We start from the raw sequence: 23,369 nt of genomic DNA on the forward strand, positions 1-23,369 counted from the left end.
AACAGCTTATCCAGCAGGCAGCAACAGAGTCTAAAACGCAATCAAAGGCCCACAAGCGGCAACACTGGATGACCGAAGGTACTCTTGCTCTTGTTGAAGAGAGACGTCGGAAGAAAGCTCAGGGAGCAGACATGAGGACTATTAACAAACTGTCTGCTGAAGTCCAAGCAGCATGTAGACGAGACCACAACAACTACCTTCATGCCATCTGTCACGAAATCGAGTCTCATGCTGGAAGACACGAATCGAAAGACATGTACCCCAAAATTCGGGTTATCACTAAAACCTTACCATCTAAAACCTGGGCTGTTACTAGGTTTTGATATAGTTTTTATGGTCTAGAATGTCATTCTTGTTTTTGTCTCAAGATGTTTTTTTTTATAAAACATGTAATATAAAACTTTAAAAAGAAAAACGCTTATACTATGAATGGTATGATACCTCTCTTTGTCCTGCATATTAATTTCTGGTAAGATACTTAGTAGTTCACAACGGCTAACACAAAACATGTTCCTATAAAATTTTGTCGAAAATACTTACTAGGTTTTGAAATGGGGCAGCCGAGCAGATTTGAGCCTGTCTAGCGAGTTGTATGTGGCACAACGAAACCGCGGCAAATCTCGAAATCATTTTATTTCTAACTTCTAACTCTAAATGTAGATCAAAATATAAATTTTATGTAGGTAGTCTTGACTAGTAAAATATGTCACGAAAAAGGATTCCGTAGTATATTTAATGCAAATGCTAAATGATACGAGTAATAAAAATTTGAATTTCATTTTAAATTTGCCTTGTGTTTAGTTGCGCTCGGACTCAGTTCACTTTTATTCTCTCGTCCACATTTCTATTCTAAGTTGTGAAGTTGATGTTGTTCAAGAAAATGCTGTTGTGCAGTTTGTTACCGCTTCATCTGCACTGACGTTTTGGAAGCGGCAGTAAACTTAGTTTTAAATAATTTATTTGACGTCAACCAAGTTGTAATACCAAAAGATATGACAGTATGAAGTATCCTATAATAATTAATAAAATTTTTGAATTTGAATTATATATCTTCTAATAACATAGTTATTTCTTTCGAAATTGTATAAATAAATAAAGACATGGAAATTAAAACCTTACATTTATTATTACTAGCAATATCTCTTTTTAGATTGTGGTTCTGAGTACTTTTTCATAAAGTGTAAACGATATGTAAAACTTGCCATCTTACGGAGAATTAAAATAAAAGGTAGATTTAAAATATATGCAATTTCCGATTCCGAGCGTTTTGAGTCTCTTTATATACCGATACATAGGTAACCGATACATTTAGGCAACTGAATGCGAGTTAAAAATAATGGAAAGCAAAAAATTAATAAGTAAGATAATGGAAGGACTAAGTTCCTACATAAAGAAATAGACATAGAAGCGGAACAGGTTATGGGATAAGAAGAGCTCAGAAAAATGGCAAGTGAAGAAGTATTAACCTGCCCAGAAACGTTGTTCAGTCTTTTCAAGAATATTGGATGTTTACCCCGCAAGGGAAATAGACGTGACTATAATTTAATGTAAGTATGTAAAGGAATCACGAAATCTCAATCGAATGACTTTCTCGACTAGCGTCGTTTAATTACACACGTTCAGTCAGATCAGACCTAGGTCGGACGAAGTCAGCGGCACCCTGCACGAGCCCTATGTCAAATATATTAGATCAATGAATATGATGCTGTTAGTACCTAGTTTACTATATGGTAGAAAAATAAAACACAATGGCAACAATTTTCTTGTGATGGGTCACGTGACGGCACGTGAAGGACCATAGACAAAACATCCATTCGTCAGTTTTCGGGCGAGGAGGCAGCGTAGTTTGGTATTTTATTGAACGGGCTGCCCAAAAAGTGAATCCGAAAATGTCGACGATGTCAGCTTCCCAGGCCAACAGGGAGCATGCCTTGGCAGTTTCCCGTGACTTTATTTCACAGCCTCGTTTGAGTAAGTTGTTTTAATTATTTTTATTGAACGTCAGTTACATGTCAGAAAATATCGATTTTGCTGTATTTTTCCTATGACCATTTTTATGTCTATTTGTTTGTAGTAGCCCTTTCCAATCTGTAATCTCAAAATGTCTATAATCTGCTTGTTTTATTGCTTGTACCAATATTACCTTGGATGATTTATATGCCAAAATTACGAGCTACGCCCGTGTTCTGTCCAATAAGATTACAAGTTTATATAATTTTAGCCACTTTATAAGCCTATTAAGTCCAGTTTTATCCTATCGAACCATAAAACCTGCTAAGAATAAAGCTACATCAAAAACTCAGTCAACTTATTTTTTCAAGTAAGAGGTCATATGACTTCATGACGGTATGATTTTGACAGATAATAATAATATAATCTTATTCTAAATCTACATTGAAGATTCATGTGTATCTGTTTATTGGATATAGTATTGATTCTTCCTTATGAATATTTCATGCATTTTGATTAATTTCTTTGGTGTACCATGTTTTTTAAAATTTACTAAATACATACATACACTCATGTACTGTAAACTCTGTGCCTCAGTATAATATTTATTTGGTGAATATAGTTGACAAAATATGACTATTACAATTTGTAAACTATACTAAAATAAATCTACCTATTTAAAAAAATGTAAAATTTCTAAACTACAAGCCTGAATATCCATCTAGGAAAAAGGACACAAGCAAACACTACATCTACACACTTGCCAAGATCTCTGCATACTTCTTAAATTTTGTTCAGTAGATTAATATACTTACAGTTAAAATGTAGCCGTAGAACACAATTATGATAAGATAGAAATAATTATGATAATATAGAATAATAAATAATATTATATGCATGACCTAGTTACCATCAAATCTGACAACTCCATGCATAAAAGAAGTTTGGTACCTATATGAAGAATTAAAAAATATATATGTCCAACTTTAATTTGACAAATAAATAAATATATTATATGGGACAAATCTCACTGATCCAACTAGCCCCTTAGTAACTTTTACTTAATTTAAACTTGTCAATATTAAAAAATATCAAACTATTTAGCAAATAGGTAATAGTAAGTCCTGTCATATAATATTTTAAATGTTTATAGAAAGAGCCATGAAGAGAGCCAGACGATCCTGCCTTTATTACTATTATAAACATATACACTGATAGCGAAACATTGTCATGACTTACTCAATGTCCTAAGGACATAACTAAACTAGGCAGGACACTAATTATAAAAAAGATAGCAAATGTATGGCACTAATAACTCACATGCATTTTTTATATGATAAAAGATAGATAATTGCATCATAAGAGTAAAACTATACAAAATGGTACAAAAGAGGCAGAGATGATACAAAGGCAGACTTATCGCTAATGCAATCTCTTCCAGTCACCTGAGGGTGGAAGGAAACCAAACAGCTTAATTTCCCAAATTACCTACAAAATATTACTTAAACAATAAAAAAACTCATATAATTTAATTTGTTCACAGCTTACAAGACAGTGTCCGGTGTGAACGGACCACTGGTCATCTTGGACGAGGTGAAATTCCCCAAATACTACGAGATTGTCCAGCTAAAGCTTGCCGATGGCACTATCCGTTCAGGACAGGTAATTTCACCATTTTGTACTGAATAATTAAAAAATAAATCTAAAATTTTCTGAATAAATCTGATCAATTTCTTAGAGAAATCTGGAGCAATAATATTTTGTATATGCATAAATCTCTGTTTTGTATGTTTTACTTTTATGGTGCAATAAAGATTTTATTTACCTATCTAATATTAAAAAGATTTGTAATTTTTGTTTTCAATAAATGAATTCAAAAATTCTGGACCTGTACTGATGAAATTTGTAGATTTGGAAATTTATTTTCAGGAGTGATATAGGCTACTTCTTCTGGAAATTTTCACGCAACTACTGAAGCTTTGAGCAAAGTCCAAAATACATATTTGATAACTACCTATATCTTTGATTTTGGGGAATAAATAAAAAAAAAAACTAAATTTTCCCCAGGTGCTCGAGGTCAGCGGCTCCAAAGCCGTCGTCCAGGTGTTCGAAGGTACTTCCGGTATCGACGCCAAACACACGCTGTGCGAGTTCACAGGCGACATTCTGCGCACGCCTGTGTCTGAGGATATGTTGGGTGAGTGCTGGTAACACACTTGGTGTGTAGATGTATAACACGCCAGGCGTGTATTGGATTGAAAGTGCTTTCGGGTATGGAATTTTAAAATACTCAGTCAGTTTGTGGGTTCACGTGGTAATCCTTTACCTCATTTGAGTAATTAAAGTTCAGACCACAAAATGCATTTAAAAATTTACTTAACAATTAATTAGGAAATCGCTTTTTTTCATAAAAGGTCGTGTCTTCAACGGCTCCGGGAAGCCAATCGACAAGGGGCCCCCGATCTTGGCCGAGGACTTCTTCGACATCCAGGGACAGCCCATCAATCCGTGGTCTCGTATCTACCCAGAGGAGATGATCCAGACTGGTGAGATGTTTTTAATATTCTTCATCAGGTTCTAATCTTGAATAGTTGTCTATAGAAATCGAAATATTAAATTATTAGAAGCCGCCCGTGACTTCGTCCGCATGGAAACCCTATCAATCCCGCGAAAACTCTGGGATAAAAAGTAGCCTATGTGTGATTCTGGGTCTTTAGCTACCCACATACCAAATTTCATCGTAATATATTTATTTATATTTATACTGACATCCTGACATACTCAGAAACTTATTTATAATATTAGTAGGATAAATATAAATATTAAATATACTATATAAAAGTAGTCAAATTTTTCATTTGAGGAATACTTTCTGCAGTTCAGCTGCTCTTTCGAGTCCCTCATTTTTTATCTCAGTTACACTTTTTTATCTATGAATAATTTTATCTCATATCTATCATATTAAGATTGATCAGCTGATGTCAAAATCTTTGACTTTAATCACTGTTTCTATGGGAAAATGATATTGTTAAGTCACATTTAGATAACTAGCTTTTCCTGCATCTACGTCCATGTAGATACATATAGTCACGTCTCTATCCCTACGGCGTAGGCAGAGCCTACGTTCTTGAAAAGACTGAAAGGCCATGCTCGCCTGTTGTAGTTTATAATGCCTGTTCCCGTAAGAATTTCCAGAAAAAAAACCTTGTGTTTAACCTGAGATAATTATACTACTACAATACTAAATTTCATCATAATCATCCAGTTTAGATGGGAGAGCGTAAAAAAAAACAATCATTCTGGTTTGTAATATTAGATAGTGTTTTAGCATATATGTTTGTCCAATTTTTTTACATATCATTAAAATTAACATCATCTTTGAAATCAACCAAATACTGCTTTATCGATAAAATAGCAGCTATAATAAGGTCAAAAGTACCCGAAACCGCCGAGTTTGCATGAAGAGCGTTATGAATGTGGATGAAGCGAAGGAAATATGCAGAGATCGTGGCAAGTGGAAAGAGGTAGTCTCTGCCTACCCCACCGGGAAAGAGGCGTGATTTTATGTATGTATAATAAATTCATGTCAAATTCCCAGGTATATCCGCCATTGACGTGATGAACTCCATCGCTAGAGGCCAGAAGATCCCCATCTTCTCCGCAGCCGGTCTGCCGCACAACGAGATTGCCGCTCAGATATGTAGACAAGCTGGTCTGGTCAAGGTAATACTTCTAACTCCTGGCATTAGTACTGGATACATCCTTCCCACTTTGGAGAGGAGCCTATAGGCTACTTCTTATCCTGGAGTTCCCGCGGGCTTGATTCCACGCAGACTAAGTCGCGGGCGGCCTCTAGTATCACTAATATTTATCATCAATTTTTTTTGTGCCGTGTGGTTCCCGGCACTAAAAGAATAAAGAATAGGACCACTCCATCTCTCTACCGTGGATGTCGTAAAAGGCGACTAAGGGGTAGGCTTATATACTTGGGATTCTTCTTTTAGGCGATGGGCTAGCAACCTGTCACTATTTGAATCTCACTTCTATCTTAAAGCAAAATAGCTGAACGTGGCCTATCAGTCTTTTGAAGACTGTTGGCTCTGTCTACCCCGCAAGGGATATAGACGTGATTATATGTAGGTAATGTAATTTTGTTTTAAACCAGGTCCCGGGCAAGTCCGTTTTGGACGACCACGAGGACAACTTCGCCATAGTGTTCGCCGCCATGGGCGTCAACATGGAGACCGCCAGGTTCTTCAAGCAGGACTTCGAGGAGAACGGCTCCATGGAGAACGTGTGCCTGTTCCTGAACCTGGCCAACGATCCCACCATCGAGAGGATCATCACTCCCCGCTTGGCTCTCACCGCAGCTGAGTTCTTGGCGTACCAGTGCGAGGTTTGTCTCAGAAAAATGTAGACAATGTCCACGATTTAGATTTAAGAGATCTATATTTGTAAATTGACGTCCGATGAAAATGCTGCAGTGTAGTTTGTTCCGCCGCTTCTTCTACACATGCGCTTTGGAAGCGGTAGTAGTTATAATTAGATTTAAGTTGTGTGACGTCAATAAGTGGTACCTTGTATTCAATTTTGAAAATGAATCTATTCTGTTCTTCTTCTTCAAAAAGTCAAACATCTTGTGACAATTTGACCATTTTGTGACCATATAGTGTCAGTTTAACCATAAAGTTAAACTTTGACCGTATTTTGATCATAGTGTCATTTCAACCCTTAAGTGACCGTATAGTATGATTTTGACCTTAAAGACACCTTTTGACCATATCACGAACATAGCAATTTCAATCATAATAATATCTTGACCGTTAAACTGTAATTCTGACCATTTTTTTAATTTACCTTACCTTGAACTAGTATTTTGACATAACATTTAATATGTTCATTTTTTTCGTGAACAGAAACACGTGCTGGTCATCCTGACCGACATGTCCTCGTACGCTGAAGCTCTGCGTGAGGTGTCCGCCGCCCGCGAGGAAGTGCCTGGTCGACGTGGTTTCCCAGGTTATAAGAACTCTTGACATCACTACATAGTATAAAACAAAGTCGCTATTTTAGTCTGTTTGTCTGTATGCTTAAATCTTTAAAATTACGCAACGGATTTTGATGCGGTTTAGAGTATCGGTGGTCGAATCGGTAAGGTGCCCGGTTAAAATGTGTGATTCGCAGAAAGGCACAGGTTCAAATCCCACCTCGGCAATGTATCAATGACTATTTTCGAAGTTACGTACTTTAGTTTGAATACTAACCGATGCTCTTACGGCGAGAGAAAACATCGTGAGGAAACATGCACATTCAGGGAACTGGATGTGTATATGTATGAAACTATGATATATATTTATTTATTTAATTTAAGATAATATAAAATAATGTACAGTGTGGTTTTTTGCACCAATATAAAAAAAATAATAGGACCACTCCATCCCTTTCCATCGATGTCTTTAAAGGCGACTAAGGGATAGGTTTATTTAACTTGGGATACTTCGTTTATGCGATAGGCTAGCAACCTGTCATTATTTGAATCTAAATTTTATCTTTAAATCTAACAGCTGAACGTGGCTTATCAGTCTTTCAAGACTGCTTGTTCTGTCTGCCCCGCAAGGGGTATAAGCGCTTATATGAATGTAAATATAATAACCCATAACAGAACAATACAAAAATAATCAATTTTTTTTAAACCCAAAACAGAACAGTACAAAAATAAACCCTTTTTTTTTTCAATGACCACAAAATTAATTACAATTCTCCCCGTTCAGGTTACATGTACACGGATTTGGCGACGATCTACGAGCGCGCCGGCCGCGTGGAGGGCAGGAACGGCTCCATCACTCAGATCCCCATCCTGACGATGCCCAACGACGACATCACTCACCCCATTCCCGATTTGACCGGGTACATTACCGAGGGACAGGTGAGTTTGAGAAAGAGTTAGTTGTAGACAATGTGCATTCGTCCACGATTTAGATATATTTGTAAATTGACATCCGATGAAAATGCTGCAGTGCAGTTTGTTACCGCTTCTTCTGCGCTGACTTGGCCTTGGAAGCGGCAGTAAACTTAGTTTTTAAGTTGTTTATTTGACGTCAACCAATGTTGTGAAACCAAAGGTTTTGACAATTATTAAGCGATATGAAGTATCCTATAATAGTGAATAAAAATTTTGAATTTTGAATTTGAAAACTGAAGACTTGTATGAAGAGATGAAACAAAATAAGTATACATGCTGCATCTGCTTTCCTCTCCAAATGAGAAGTGATGATTATACTGACCTCTCCAGGAGAAATGATGATGTGTGTCTCATCGTCAATCTATGATTGGAATTTCAATCCAAGTCCATATTTTTATAAGTCAATATACTCCCCGGAAAAGAAGAGACATTAAAGAGGGCTGGTTATTAAAAGATCGATCAAGTAAATCCAAATAGGTTGAATTTAAAAGAAATTTCAAAAAAGAAAGTTAATTACACATAGAAGTACTGAAAAAGACATACTTCCCAGTACTACTGAACCAAATTATTGATTATAATAAAGATTGATCGAGAACATAGGATGAAGAAATAACAAACAAAAAAATGCTTTAATTCTAGAATAAAAAAATTTTTTACCTTTTTGTCATTGTACCTAGCTGCAGCTACTATCCCTTTACATAATATATTTCTTTGAAATACCTGGTTGACTGGAAGAAATCCCTCACAGGGATAAGTCCGCCCTTGTACGTCGTTATTTTTTATGTTTTTTATGTATTACTTATAATTTGTTATGTACAATAAAGAATTTACAAACAACAAACAAAAATTGTTATAGTATTTTAAATTTGGAACATTGCATTAATATTCAATCTTAAAACATTTATTCTCCTCGTCATTATATAATTATAACTGCTCAAATTCCAAATTTCAAACGTTTAATATCAGTGTCTTAACATGTTTCTATCAACATTCCAGATCTACGTGGACCGCCAGCTGCACAACAGACAGATCTACCCGCCGGTGAACGTGCTGCCGTCGCTGTCGCGTCTGATGAAGTCCGCCATCGGCGAGGGCATGACCCGCAAGGACCACTCCGACGTCTCCAACCAGCTGGTAACGTGTCTTACAATATTTAGAAATTTAGAGAAGAGAGAGAGAGATAGAAGAAAAGAGTACAGGTTTTTCGAATATTCCACGGATATTGTAGTTGTTACCGGGTTGAAAAGTAACCTATTCCTTTTTTAGACACTTAATTGACGGCCTCTGTAGCGCAGCGGTAGTACGCTTGTCTCTGTGATACCGGAGGTTCCGGGTTCGAATCCCGGCCAGGGCATGATGAGAAAAGAAATTTTTCTGATTGGCCTGGGTCTTGGATGTTTATCTATGTAAGTATTTGTTATAAAAATATAGTATCGTTGAGTTAGTATCTCGTAACACAAGTCTCAAACTTACTTCGAGGATTTTCTGATTGGCCTGGGTCTTGGGTATAACTATACAAGTATTTATTATAGTCGTGTTAGTATTTCGTAACACAAGTCTCGAACTCACTTCGAGGCTTACTCAATCTGTGTAATTTGTCCCGTGTATATTTATATTTATTTATAATTATATATGTATATGCTAAATTTCAAGAAGATTTGTTTAGTAGATAACGCGCATATTTGAAAAAGGGTACTTGGTTACTGATTCTCGTTCCAAATAATGAGAAGAACCAGACGCTATATTGTAAGTTCACTAAATGACCTTGGCGAGAATGTACCTTGATCAAATCTGTGTTAAGGTCAGGTCAAAAGTAACTTAAACTAAAGAGCTGACATGAAATAGAAATTAATTTTGATGGAGCAATAGGAGTATGGTAAGATTACCTACTTTCAGCTTTGGATGGGAACAGGCTGAAATAGAATAGACGTATGCAGAGACAACAATGATGTAGTCTGCTTACCCCATCCAGGGAAGAGAGTACATGATCTAGTCCATCAAATTATACATATCTTTTTTTTTTCAGTACGCGTGTTACGCCATCGGCAAAGACGTGCAGGCGATGAAAGCCGTCGTTGGCGAGGAGGCGCTCACGCCCGACGATCTCCTCTACCTGGAGTTCCTCACCAAGTTCGAGAAGAACTTCATCACGCAGGTAAATAATATGAAATATAAAAAAATAACACACACTGTGTGATGTGCAATGTGGTTCCCGGCAGTGCCGTGTGGTTCCCGGCACCACAACAAAAAAGAATAGGACCACTCCATGTCGTTCCCATGGATGTCGTAAAAGGCGACTAAGGGATAGCTTACAAACTTGGGATTCTTTTTTAGGCGATGGGCTAGCAACCTGTCACTATTTGAATCTCAATTCTATCATTAAGTCAAATAACTGAACATGGCCATTCGGTCTTTTCAAGACTGTGGGCTCTGTCTGCCCCCCCGATATAGACGTGAACATAATGTATGCATGTATGTAGTAGATATTTAATCTTCTCATGCGACGACGTTCTGGCAAAAGGTTAGGTCAAGATTACCTGAATCCGATGAGCTTGCATGAAGACAGTTATGTATGTGGATGAAGAAGAAGTATGCATGGATCGTGGCAGGTGGAAAGATGTAGTCTCTGCCTACCCTTTCGGGAAATAGGCGTGTTTTATATATGCATTCTACGTAAGGGATGCATACGTGAATATATATGTGTGAAATTAATTAGTCATTGATGGTCTCCATAATCCTCACTTCTGGGCCCAAAACGTCAGATTAAAAAAATATTTTTATTATAATCCATATATTTATTTAAAATATTATGCACCCACCAGGGAAGCTACGAGAACCGCACAATCTTCGAATCGCTCGACATCGGCTGGCAGCTGCTCCGTATCTTCCCCAAGGAGATGCTCAAACGTATCCCGGCTTCCACCCTCGCCGAATTCTACCCCAGGGATTCGCGCCATTAGACCCCACGCGTGAAACGGAACTCGCAAAAAAATCGACAATCGATAAAATAAGAGCGAGTTTTCGTAGTAACAACTCACGCTTCCCGCCGCTCGACGTTCCAAACTTGAATTTTGAATTCTTTTTTTTTTATTTATCTATTGTAGCATTAATTGCATTTTTACATCTAAGAACATCGAGCCGCGGTAATTTGTAAGATAAATAAAATATTGTTTATTATTATAATAAAAGTTGTTAATAGTTTATTGTAATGTGTATTACATGTATTACGATCAAGTTACAAAATTATAAACAATCGTGTTGCTATTAAAGTTGTCTATGGTAAGATTCTGCAAAGAAAATGTTGCCGTCTTGTATATAATTTCCCAGTTACAAAATAGTGTGATTTAGCCTGAATGGTAGAATTAAATATATTCTGAATTAATGCAATCTTTCTTTTGGTGCTTCGTCCACTTTGAAATTTTATTATTTATTTTCTGCACAAATTGTTGAGATGTGTTCAAAGTATGTAATCTAACAGAAGTACGTTTACGTGATGATTCGCTTAATGGATATTTAAAAAAGCAGTTATACTAATAAATATATAATGTAAATAAACATGTAGACGCCTGCCCCGTAACGTGTGTTACATTCCAAATTATTTCCTATTCACTTCAACGCTAGTTATCCGTGAAAAAAGTGAAATTAGGATACTGTTGTTTTCAATGGAAATAAAGTATAGAAAGTTAATTTGATTTTTATTTTTCTATTTCTAGTAAGAGTTCCCTCGCACTTATCGTTTTCTAATGTCGTTGCTGCGTCGAAGTAGCGGTAAATGTGCCTAAACTTCTCAATCTGCCACCTTTTTTATTTTCAATATTAAATGCACTACTATGAAATTGGCAATAATCCTTTCTCCCGTGAAAAATTGATTTCCCGGCAGCAGATGCGGGTGTAAACCGTGTAAATTGGATCGCGGGTTCGGTAGCTCAGAGGTAAAACAGTAGTAAACGTAAGCGCTAGCAATACAACCGAACCGACGCTTGAAAGACGCCAAATGTGAGCCCTAAGTAGATAGCCCTACCTACTATAGATTTAACTTCTCTGAGTACTCACAAAAACCGCTGTAGAGCATGATAATGTCGTGATGCATCAGTGTATTGTTGATAAGCGAGCATAGGATAATATACAGGGTGACATTTAAAACAACTGCATCCTTTTAAACATAGACTATACCCATGCTTCTGAGCCGTTTGAGCCTATTTTTATTTAAATTAAACGTCATCATTTTCACATTTAAAAAACCCTCAAAACTACGTCACACGCATTATTAAAGACCAATACTACAAAAAGAAATTAAAACTAAACATGTAAAAAATTTCTGAAAAAAATTTTTTTTTCTAGTATCAAGATCAAGTAAAGTACAGAGTTGTCAAGATCGCTCAGCTGAATGAATTGTATCCTTGACCTCTGAATCTTACGCGTCGCTTTCCCGCCGACCGGGGTGATATTACGTATTTAGGATCGTGGATTTTAATACTTTTATTTTTAATCGTACTTTCTGAAATATGAACCAATATTTTTATTATTATATATTTTATTATCCTTTAGATGAGTACACTTAACAGTTAAATTAAAAGTCACCCTGTATACATACGTTGACATTTTTCACGCTTTTGCCCTTTAAAGAGGGAAGAGATGGCTTTGAATATGGTTAAAATATAGGTTTATAATATAAACATAATGCTTTATTTGTTCGTAAATGCCCCGGTGCGAAGAAACCTTGTACAGCTCGTAAAAGCGTGGAACAAGACTTTCATAACCAGATAAATTATGGTTATAATGGTGTGTAGTTAGTCAATATGGTGTATTATGTATCATAGTCAGCGTGTAAATAAAAGTCAAGTCATGGATTTTCATATTTTATTCACATTACGAGGTACAAATTATCAAGTTTTCGGAATGAAATTATAACTACGACACCGACTTATTCGGTTCACTAATTACATACAGTGTGACCAGTAGCTCTAATAGTAAAAGCACTACAAAAAATACTGGGTTCCAAGATTATGACCACAAGTGGTCGGGGCTTGATACAGGGATAACCCTGGTCAGTTCAAGTACCGGTACTTTCCTTTTAACTATTCGGGTACCGATACTAAACCTTAAGATGTATCGACCCCTTTTGCGCATGAGGTGTCATTTCGCCTTTTCCATTGTTGGTATTAATTAGTAGCGGTATTTTTTGATACTAGTATGGTTTCAGTATCACGAAAGGCAGTGGTATCGGTACCCAAAATACAAGTATTTTTGCACCTCGTGCGTTTTAATAGAGCTCTTACTGATAGCACTACAAACCTTAATAAATATAATTACTGTAATTTCATAATTTCAAATGCTAGCAAATTTGCTCATGTAAGGGTGTTAAGTTTTTAGGATAATTTTGTTATTTGATTTTAGAACTAAAAACATGCTAGGTAGTCTGTTAAAGTATTGTGTTGGAAAATTAAAAAGTCCAATCTTACTTATCTCTTGGATGGTCAACATTTTGAACAGATATTTATTTTTATGAAACAAAGATGGCAACATTTTTTTACAGTGCCACAAGATGACATGAACTTACAAATTAGCCGCAGTTTCTATAACACCTCAACTTTCCAACACAATTCTAACACAAAGTAACTAGTACGTTCCTAGCAAATATTAATTAAGTAGATAATATATTTTATTTTAATGGCAATTAACCAGCTATGCCCGCAATCGCTTCGGAGGCGAAATATTTTACGTCCACATCTGGATCCACATTGAGTTTCTCCAAAACAGGTTTCACTTGAGGCTGGATCACGGCCGGGTCTAGGAAAGGCGCCATTTTCTGCAACGTCTTGGCCACGTTGAATCTTACGTTGGCAACATTGTCATCGGCCATAGACAAAACGGTTGGTAGCAAAACTCTAGTGGTCACATCTTTGCCGCACACTTCTGATAGAACATTTATGCAGAATAAATAAGTCATGCGGTGTAAATAGTTCTGTTCACGCGACATGGCCAGTACTTTAGGAATAACGTTGGTTTCAGCCCATTGGGATCCGTACTGCTCGACCAACTTCTTCAAATTGAGCGTTGCAGCTTCACGGATTGCGTAAACGTGATCGATGAGCCAAGACATGCACAATCCTGTCAGTTTCTCGTCAAAGAATTCCTGTCCAAGTTGTCCGGCTAATAGAGGCATATGTTCGATGATAGCTAAGCGTACACGCCATTTTGTGTCTTCAGCTAGTTCGACGATCGCTGGCAAGAGGGATTGGACTAATTGTTGTATTCCGATGACTTCGTTGACACATTCCAGGTTTGAAATTATATTCAGTCTCACTTCTGGGCATTCGTCTTTCAACTGTGTGAGGAATAATGGCAATAAATGCTCAATAGTGTTCTGCCGGCCTACGATAGGACTTAGGCCCATGATGACTGAAGCGAGGGCAGATTTGACGTGTTGGTTGGGATCGCAGACTAAATCCTTGATTTGCGGGAGGATCATTGTCATTATAATGTGCTCTTGGTGCGCCTTGTCCAGATTCTTGCAGAAGTCTTTCACCTGAAGAGTAAACAGGACATATTAATGATATAGAAGAAGAATGTGCTTAAAGAGTTCGATAAATCTCATTTCGAGAATGATTTTTTAATAGAATTTTGAGATAATTTCTAATTTTCGAATGGTGTCGTTTGGTTTCCGACTCTTTAGAAATAGTACCTCTCCACGTGCCCATAGATGTCGTTAAAGGCGATTAAGGGAAAATTGCATCATCTAGTGTAGCATGTACCCGGGATTACCGCTATGAGGTTTATTGGTATATTTATTATGTGCAGTGTAGTTTCTGGCACTTTAGAATAGAACCACTCACATATCTTTCTCATGGATGTCGTAAAAGGCAACTAAGTGACAGGCCTATAAACTTGGGATTCCTCTTATAGGCGATGGGCCATCAAACTGTCACTATTTGAATTCCATCATGGAGCCATACAGCTGAACGTGGCCTTTCATTCTTTACGAAACTGTTGACTGTAACCCTGCAAGAGATATTATATGTTTATAGTTTGAAGACTTACTTTCCCGGCGGCGGCGGCCCTCACTTCCGCCTCTGTGTCCTTCAACAGAGCCTGGAAGATCTGCGCCAGATCAGTGCGAGTCAGTTCGGGGCCCACGGCTTGTTGGAGCTCCACAAACCTGTTATTAAATACATATTTTTAGTGCCTTAGTATTAAGAAAGATTAAAATCATTCTATATAAGAGGATAATACATTATATGAATATAGAACACAGAAAGTGGTGAAATAAAATATGTGTTGTCAGCATGTCTTATATGCTTGGGATTATTCTTTAAGGCGATAGTGTTATTTATATTTAGTTAGCAGTAAAATATCTACTCACTTGTCGACCACCATGTATTGGACCCTCCAGGACGTGTCCCCAGCTACAGTGGTGACAAGATTAGAAGCAACCTTCTCCATCCCCCTTCATCATGACTCTACAGAATCAATTGTCTTATCTATATTTAGTTACTTCTTCTTAGTCGTGTCACTCTTGACAGAGTGGTCGTGGTCATCATGTAGTGTTGGAGGCGGGCGCCAATGTGCGCCTTACGATGTCACGCCATTTCTCCCTGCTGGAAGTCATCCCGCTGCACTCGTTAAGTGAACCGCCAATCATAGACTTTATTCGGTCGGTCCATCGCATGGGTGACCTCCCGCGCGGTATTTAGTTAACATAGCAGTAAATTCACTCACTTGTCGACCACCATGTATCGGACTCTCCATGATGTGTCCCCAGCGCTGGCCCTCACGGTGGGCATCACGAGCTGCTCCATGTCCTCGCGAGGCAGCAGGGCGGCCACGGCAGCGCAGGCCTCCGCTGCTAGCAGGCGCACCGAGTCTTGTTCATCCTGGAATGGACAATATTAAAAACTATGTCAAATAATCACTTCCCTTGATGTTGTAAACGCATTTGCATAACAAACACATAAATAATCCGGTGTCTATTAGAGTAAAGAAAAAAGGTTCCCCTAAAAGGTTGTGCAGTTCAGATGGGAGTCACTTGATGAGCTATCTTTAGAGAGGATGCCTTAGGAACAAAAGACAAGTAGTATGATTAGCAAGTACCCGGTTCACCGAGCTTTGCTCGGTCTACCAGAGATCGCTGATATAGTTTCTTAAAACGCAGTTTTGAAAATGTTTATACATCTTGGGAACCGAGCTTTTCTCGAACCTAGGACCTTGATAAATCGATTCCTTGAGCCGAAAAGCCCCTAATCTGTAACTTTCATGAAAATCGTTGGAGCCGTTTCCGAGATCCTGATTATATATATACAAGAATTGTTCGTTTAAATATATTAGATATTCGTTACAAGTATTACCTGTGCCAAATTAACGAACATTGGTATCAGATCGCTCTTCACATACTCCACTTCGACGACCCTCGCGAACTCTCCCAGCTTGTAAGCGGCCGCGCGGCGCACCATAGGCGTGTCGTCTTGACACAGCGAGCAGAAATGTTGGCGCAGTTCAGCCTTGACCGGCGCCGATACGCGGGGGTAGCAGACGCTAGAATCGTAGAAGAGAAGTTAGTATTCAACCTGTTGATAATCTGTCATTCCAATGGCTTTTGGTATAGTGCTAACTTAAAACTGTCTCGGTCAGGTTAAGATGGGAAAATGATCCTATAATACAAGATACAAACTTGTGATTTTGTGTTTTAAAAATTATTTATACATTGAGATCAGGCCAAAAAGACATTTACAATAAATTAATTTCCTTAACTGATTAAATTCTAAAAATAGCAGGGCTAAGGCAAACTACATTATAAAATTTAAGCAATTTTTTTATACCAATAAGACAGATGAAGTAAGTGACTATCTATTATAGTAAAATAGTGTAAGCAATAATAACTTTAAATATATTTTTGCAATAAAGCAATTTTACCTGAAGAGTCCGCAAGCCGAGGCTCTAGAAGTAAACCAATCACCACCGGCCAGGCGCTGCACCAACGGAACAAAATGCTGCTCCAGAGCCTGAGGAGTGTGGTGCGCGGCCACAGCTCGGAGAGATGTCACGGCCTTGTCCCGCACCACGGTCTCCTCGACCGTAGCCAGGGACTCGAGGGGAGGGAGTAGGCAGTGGGCATATTCACCACCACCAACCAAGTTGATGAAGTTTCCTGTGAATAACAAAATAATATAAAAAAATTAAGAACAATAATAAGGTGGTGAAGTGGCAAGAAAATATTTTTACTATGTTCAATACTAATTGAAAAAATTATTCTATGATGTAGGTACTATAATATTAGTTTGTATAAAATTAAAGTGTAAGTTAAAAAATAATTAATTGAAGAGCCTTATTAGCAGATCATATAAATATACCTAGCTTTTGTGAGGGGCTTTGCTCCTGTGGGAAATTTAAAACTGTCTAATTTCATAAAACTCAGTCCATTTGTTTTTGAGATGCAGGGAGTTATATTTTTTATGTTCATAACATACAAAAATATAAATCATTATTAGTATGGATATGAACACAAAAGCTATAATTGAAATACATTTTGTATTGTCAGGATAATTGAAAGATTATGAATTTGTCATACAGGTGAATTGTATTGATAGATAGTAATATATTGTGTGAGATAAAAATACAAAGCTTACTAAAATTTTAATACATAGATAGTAGGAGTGGACAAAAGGGGTCGAAGACTGACTAAGTCTGTATTTATTATAAATCATTGAGAAATGGATCTTTGCTGAATTGTAACCTTCAATCTTACATGAAGTGTTTTTTTATGTAAAATGTACTAACATAAAGTTACCGGTATATGGTATGAAAATCTGTGAAATAATGAAATACTGTGAAAAACGTTAAAGCCTTACAATAGCGCAAAATGAGGTAAAACTTACCGAACTGTTCTGCCAGAGCCAGCAATACTTCGTCTTCATCATAGATGGTTTCGGTCAGAAACGGGATCAGTTCGGACCTGGTACGCTCCACACCCAGTGCAAGGGCGATTGTGGACAGTTTCTTGATGGAATTGAGGCGAAGTTGGACATCTTCGTTCTTCAGTTCGTCAATAAGTACCGCAATGGGATACAGTGACTCATCTGTCCCGGAGTCGCTTGCTGCCATATTTTACTGTGTGTTGATTATAAAATGCAACTAAAAATCTTAGATTTCACGAAACACTGCGATTTTCAGGCAATTTTTTCTAAAAAACGCAAGTTATAATCAAAAGAATCCCACAAAATGGCAGCAACAGCAACGATATTTACTTTTTTTATTATTTTTTACTCTATGGTACTATTGCCAACTGTCTCTTATGAAAAGGCGCTACCTTAGAACACAGACATAGCGCCAAATTGCCAAGATTTTTAAATAAAAAAAGCCTCTCATTATAGGCATGATATTGTAAGTTTTTGACGAGCAAAAAGAAAAGATCATCCGTCGAGGTTTGTAAAAAATTGGTAGTAATTAAAGTAAACAACGTGCTTTTAATGGCCTCTTCTGCTTATTCCGCTTTTGGCACAATCAATTCAAAACTGCTTGTTATCTTTAACCATTTAAAAATGATGATAGATTGTTGTTACAGGACCCATAAAAGTACAATAAGAAAATACAAATTATTTTTAATTATTATTAACCTTGCACACACAATAATTAAATTAAAAATATTTTTTTTACTATTTAAACTAATTAATTATACTGTTTTTAATTGTATAATTTTCTTATTAATTATTTTTGAAATTAAACTGTGAATTTTGGTCTCTGACGCCAAAAAGCCCTAATTTTTGTGTCGACAGCGCTAAGTTGGCTACACTTCTCTATGGTTTATTTTTTTAATTTTCAAAGTCTTGGTACTCAGGATTTTTGCTTGCGTATGGTTTGATAGTGCGAGTTGAGATTGGAGAACAATAAAAAGACTAAAGAAACATACCTATTTAATAATTTTTATTGCAACCGCATAATTTTTTATAGCGAAATGCCAACCAATATATATGTGTAGATAATTAATATACGTGTATTATATTAGCGGATGGTTTATCTAATTTATTAAAATATTCAAACCACCTTCATAAAACTAAAATAATTCTAAATAAAACTTTCTGAATTAGTAATAATTAAAGAAAACTGAAAGATAAATCTATAAATAGTCCCAAATATAAAACTAACACTTATTTTCAAAAATGCAAGTCCCGGCAGATCGAAGTGTTGAGGTAAAGTGCCCAGAAGGCTGGCGGATTGAAGGAAGACTAAATATTGCTTACACTAAGGCTCTTTTACTTTTACTACAATACCAGGCGGGAGAAAAAGGTATACCTACCTGCTTCTTGAATCATGAAAAATAAAAGACATGTGTCAGTGGATAATGCCACGGAAAACATTGTTTTTTTGCTAATAATTTTCGAGATGATTTTTTAATTTAATTTTATTGATGCTGATGTGATATGGGTCAGGATGAAAACCTTGAAGCGTCGCTTGCGCATATTATACTGTGCTGTGTGGCGGGAAGAGGGATCAGCCGATGGTCGTCAAGGTCTTTCATACATCCAGGAATGCACGCCAATTTCTTCATACACGGACTTCTTGGACTAATTAACTTTCAAAGTAATGTTTTGGACGTTATAAGCGTTTAATACTTTCTTTTTGTTTATTGGTTGTAAGAATTATCATCTTTCTTCTGGCGTTGTTGTTGGGATCTACTCTATGGTAGTAAGAGAACCTGTGTATAGTGTATGTATCTATCAATTCAATAAGTTTTATAAGTAGGTATTTATTTATACTATACTGCTAGTAGCTGTCCCGGCAAACGTTGTTTTGCCATATAAACAATTTTTAAGTAATTTCAAGTTAAAAAAATATGTTAAGGGTGGATAACCTTTATTACTAAGGGGTTTAAAAAATAGATGTTGGCCTATTCTCAGACCTACTCAATATACTCACAAAACTTCAATGAAAATCGGTCAAGCTGTTTCGGAGGAGAATGGGAACGAACATTTTGACACGAGAATTTTATTTATAAGATTCCCACTGTCCCACAAAACCCATACCCAAACCTTCCTTTTATACCAGCCAAATCATGGGAGGAGTAGCGCACTCTGCCCATGTAGCGCGCTCTCGAGTTTGTTCTCTAACAGCGCATTCTTTCTTGACTCAAAATCTATACAGGCTCCCTTAAGTTCTGTATTTCTCTATAAATTTTATAATTAACGTAAAGTTTCCCTTCTCAGGTTCGGCATTTGGGAGCGATGTCAGCGCAGCCTACAAATTGAGTGTCAAAGCGACGCGTTACCTCGCCCTGCCCTGTCTCATGGCGGACATGTACAGGGGGCCTCTAACTGGCAACGATTCCCTGGTAGCCATTCACTTGGCGTCCGGATTAATTCCAATGTTACTTGCAGTGAGCGGAAAGGACAATCCGCATTTGGGTAATTTAATGGTAGCGGCCAATATAATCTCTCTGGTACATTTCTCTGTCCAGAATTCGAGAGATTGGGGTTATTATACGGCTTTGGCGGGGTTTTTGGCGTATTTTGGAGCGACTAATGCTGGTCACCCCATCTTTTATCCAATAGCGTTAGCCGTTATGGAGTACTTTGCGTACAGGCTGTACCATTACGAGCCACCGCCGAGGAGGTAGATGTGCATTTGTTAACGTTTATTAAATAAAAATGTGTGCATGGAGTTTTGTTTTGTTTATTGGTACAGTCAACGGCACCTGAGCATACCCTAATTCATTGCAAATTCGCGTCAAAGAGTTTCATGAAAAGTATCTAACTTGGTGCTGACTGTACAATGTGTACAATTAGTCTTCGCTGTGAGCCGCTAGTAGGTAATACATACAAATAAGCACGTCTTTATCCCTTTCGGGGTAGACAGAGTAGTAAAATACTTAAATATTTAATGCATTCCATAACTTATAATATACTTACTAAGATATACTTGCCGGGCACAACAATTAGAAAAGAAAAGGTCACACGCAAAATATTATTTTATAAAGATTTTCTGGTTGTTTTTCGTGCGCCGTGTGGTTTCCGGCACTAATAAAAAAAGAATAAGTCCTTTTCTTTCCCGTGGATGTCTTAAAAGGCGACTAATGGATATGTTTATGAACTTGTGATTCCTCTTGTAGGCGACGGGCTAGCAAGCTGTCGCTATTTAAATCTCAATGCAATGCAACTGAACGTTGCATTTCAGTTTTTTCAAGACTGTAGGCTCCTTTATCTCGCAGGGGATATAGACGTGGCTATATGTAGGTATGTATGTAGGCAGCCTAAAGTAAAACAATACAAATCAATCAGTGGGAAACGAAGCGTCTCTGCACAGAGTGGCTTAATGTGAGGACCTCCCGGGGGAGTCGGCTTTTACTTTACCACACAACAATTGTGTTAGCCGACTACACGAAATACGAGGGGTACCTATTTATTTGTATATTTGTGGACGTCAAGGAAAATACGACTAGAACTTAGACTAAGGAGAAACTTTGTACAAGGACACTTGTTATTTCTATAAAATTTTTTTCCAGTAGGCCCACGACATGATATAAAGAAAGGCATTGGCATACATACATACATATGGTCACGTCTATATCCCTTGCGGGGTACACAGAGCCAACAGTCTTGAAAAGACTGAATGGCCACGTTCAGCTATTTAGCTTAATGAAAGAATTGAGATTCAAATAGTGACAGGTTGCTAGCCCATCGCCTAAAAAAAGAATCCCAAGTTTGTAAGCCTATCCCTTAGCCGCCTTTTACGACATCCATGGGAAAGAGATGGAGTGGTCCTATTCTTTTTTTGTATTGGTGCACCAAAGGCATTGGCTTGTGTACATAATAATATGTATGAGTATATATTAAAGACTTATTATTTATTAATGAAGATACAGTCAGGTCCTATCATGATTATTCTGAGAGACTAATCGATATTTTTATATGGTCTGGTTCACCGGACATCTTAATACTTAGCACCTACCAAAGGACAAAAAGTGGTGCCCTGACCACTGGAGATGTGCACCTATAATTAAGGACGATCCTGGATTGAGTAAGTCAGGTAAGGGTTATTGGCAGATTTGTTTCGCTTATAAGTGGTATTGAATCAAAATTCCGAAAAAGGTCAGATAAGAGTCACTTCTTGTAAAAACCTGACTCACCAAATCCAGGATCAATAGGCAAACTGGACCTGGACTATCTCTAGAGTTATTAGGGTGCAATCGGACTAAAGCCAGGAGGAAGAAGAAGTATATCTATGAGTAACCACAGTAATGGAGTAAGTATTTCCTAAGCCGTTAAAATCTGAGTCTGAGCCTTGGCGGGAAGTAGTGAACAAAGATAGAGTTGCGACAGACGGATAAGGGCTCGTTCACATATAAAAGTAGCGCATGCGGCATTGTTCTTTGATAAAACTATATTACTGTAAATCATCTCAATCCGTACAGCACATAGAGATGGGAATACATAGTTATACATGTTTCATGTATTTATTCCTTAGGGACTAGAGAGACTTAAGTCTTAAATCTAGAGAAAGAAACTTAAGTCTAATAAAATAAAGGTAAACGATCTTGATACTTGATTAAGAATGAACAACCGATATCGTAATGTAATTATATTTGCTATTAACTTTCCTTTATTTAACAAACGCATTTATATATTAAAATACATTTCAGGTTTACCTTTATTTCCGTACCTAAAGAAATCCTACTAATATTATAAATGCGAAAGTTTGTCAAGTATGTCAGGATGTCAGTATGGATGTTTGTTACTCTTACACGCAAAAACTACATAACCGATTACGATGAAATTTGGTATGTAGGTAGATGAAGACCCAGAATAACATATAGGCTACCGGACTCCCCGCAGGAATGATTCCACGCGGATGAAGTCGCGGGCGGCCTCTAGTGTATTATTATTAGGCGCATGCGAGAAAAGTCATCGCATCTGACTGAAGCCTTATAGTCACACCTGCACACTCCCGCGCGTCCATTTGTGATATCGAGATGGCACTTTTTGTAACCAACACCCAAATGGCTATCGTGTCGTTTAGATTTACTACTTTACACACAATTCATGTAGAATTGTTTTACTTTATTTACAGTCAAGTCTTGGTAATGTTAATAGAATAGATTTCTTTTCAAAATTGGATACGAGTTATTACTTATTGACGTCACAGCACTTAAATGTCTATATCTACTACCGCTTCCAAAGCGCATGTGTAGAATGAAGCGGCGGAACAAACTATGCTGCAGCATTTTCATCGGACGTAAATTTACAAATAGATAGATATATAGATAGATAATTCATTTATTTGATTTGCTACACACGATTTTATATGAAATACAAATTAATAGGGTGTGAGTTGCAGCAATACAAAAAGGTCACAACAACGAATTTATTGCTGTAGAAGCAATACGCTGATTTTCAGTTATGACCTAGGTGCTAGTATATTGATCCTACTACTATTATAAAGGCGAAAGTTTGTATGGATATATGGATGT

The 23,369-nt window shown here is 37.2% G+C and overlaps 3 protein-coding genes across 3 annotated transcripts; 2 read left to right on the forward strand and 1 right to left on the reverse strand.

Moving 5' to 3' along the window:
- The first annotated feature begins 1,798 nt into the window (after nucleotides 1-1,798).
- Nucleotides 1,799-11,599, forward strand: LOC106130757 (V-type proton ATPase subunit B). Its single transcript, XM_013329679.2, has 11 exons — nucleotides 1,799-1,971; nucleotides 3,494-3,612; nucleotides 4,018-4,147; nucleotides 4,365-4,496; nucleotides 5,549-5,673; nucleotides 6,116-6,346; nucleotides 6,867-6,969; nucleotides 7,722-7,876; nucleotides 8,909-9,046; nucleotides 9,939-10,067; nucleotides 10,735-11,599. The coding sequence occupies exons 1-11, from the start codon at nucleotides 1,890-1,892 to the stop codon at nucleotides 10,870-10,872; spliced, it is 1,482 nt and encodes a 493-aa protein (XP_013185133.1). The 5' UTR covers nucleotides 1,799-1,889; the 3' UTR covers nucleotides 10,873-11,599.
- Nucleotides 11,600-12,758: 1,159 nt separating this feature from the next.
- Nucleotides 12,759-18,169, reverse strand: LOC106130785 (serine/threonine-protein phosphatase PP2A 65 kDa regulatory subunit). Its single transcript, XM_013329712.2, has 6 exons — nucleotides 17,785-18,169; nucleotides 16,823-17,057; nucleotides 16,258-16,444; nucleotides 15,632-15,786; nucleotides 14,954-15,071; nucleotides 12,759-14,441 (listed from the first exon to the last, which is right to left on the reverse strand). The coding sequence occupies exons 1-6, from the start codon at nucleotides 18,008-18,010 to the stop codon at nucleotides 13,590-13,592; spliced, it is 1,773 nt and encodes a 590-aa protein (XP_013185166.1). The 5' UTR covers nucleotides 18,011-18,169; the 3' UTR covers nucleotides 12,759-13,589.
- A 1,157-nt stretch (nucleotides 18,170-19,326) lies between these two features.
- On the forward strand, nucleotides 19,327-20,519 carry LOC106130675 (uncharacterized). The gene is made up of 2 exons (XM_013329573.2): nucleotides 19,327-19,486; nucleotides 20,110-20,519. Exons 1-2 carry the CDS (start codon nucleotides 19,327-19,329, stop codon nucleotides 20,517-20,519), a joined length of 570 nt encoding a protein of 189 aa, XP_013185027.2.
- The last annotated feature ends 2,850 nt before the right edge of the window (nucleotides 20,520-23,369 follow it).

This window comes from Amyelois transitella, chromosome 23, assembly GCF_032362555.1.
Source record: "Amyelois transitella isolate CPQ chromosome 23, ilAmyTran1.1, whole genome shotgun sequence".
Classification (NCBI taxonomy): Eukaryota; Metazoa; Arthropoda; class Insecta; order Lepidoptera; family Pyralidae; genus Amyelois; species Amyelois transitella.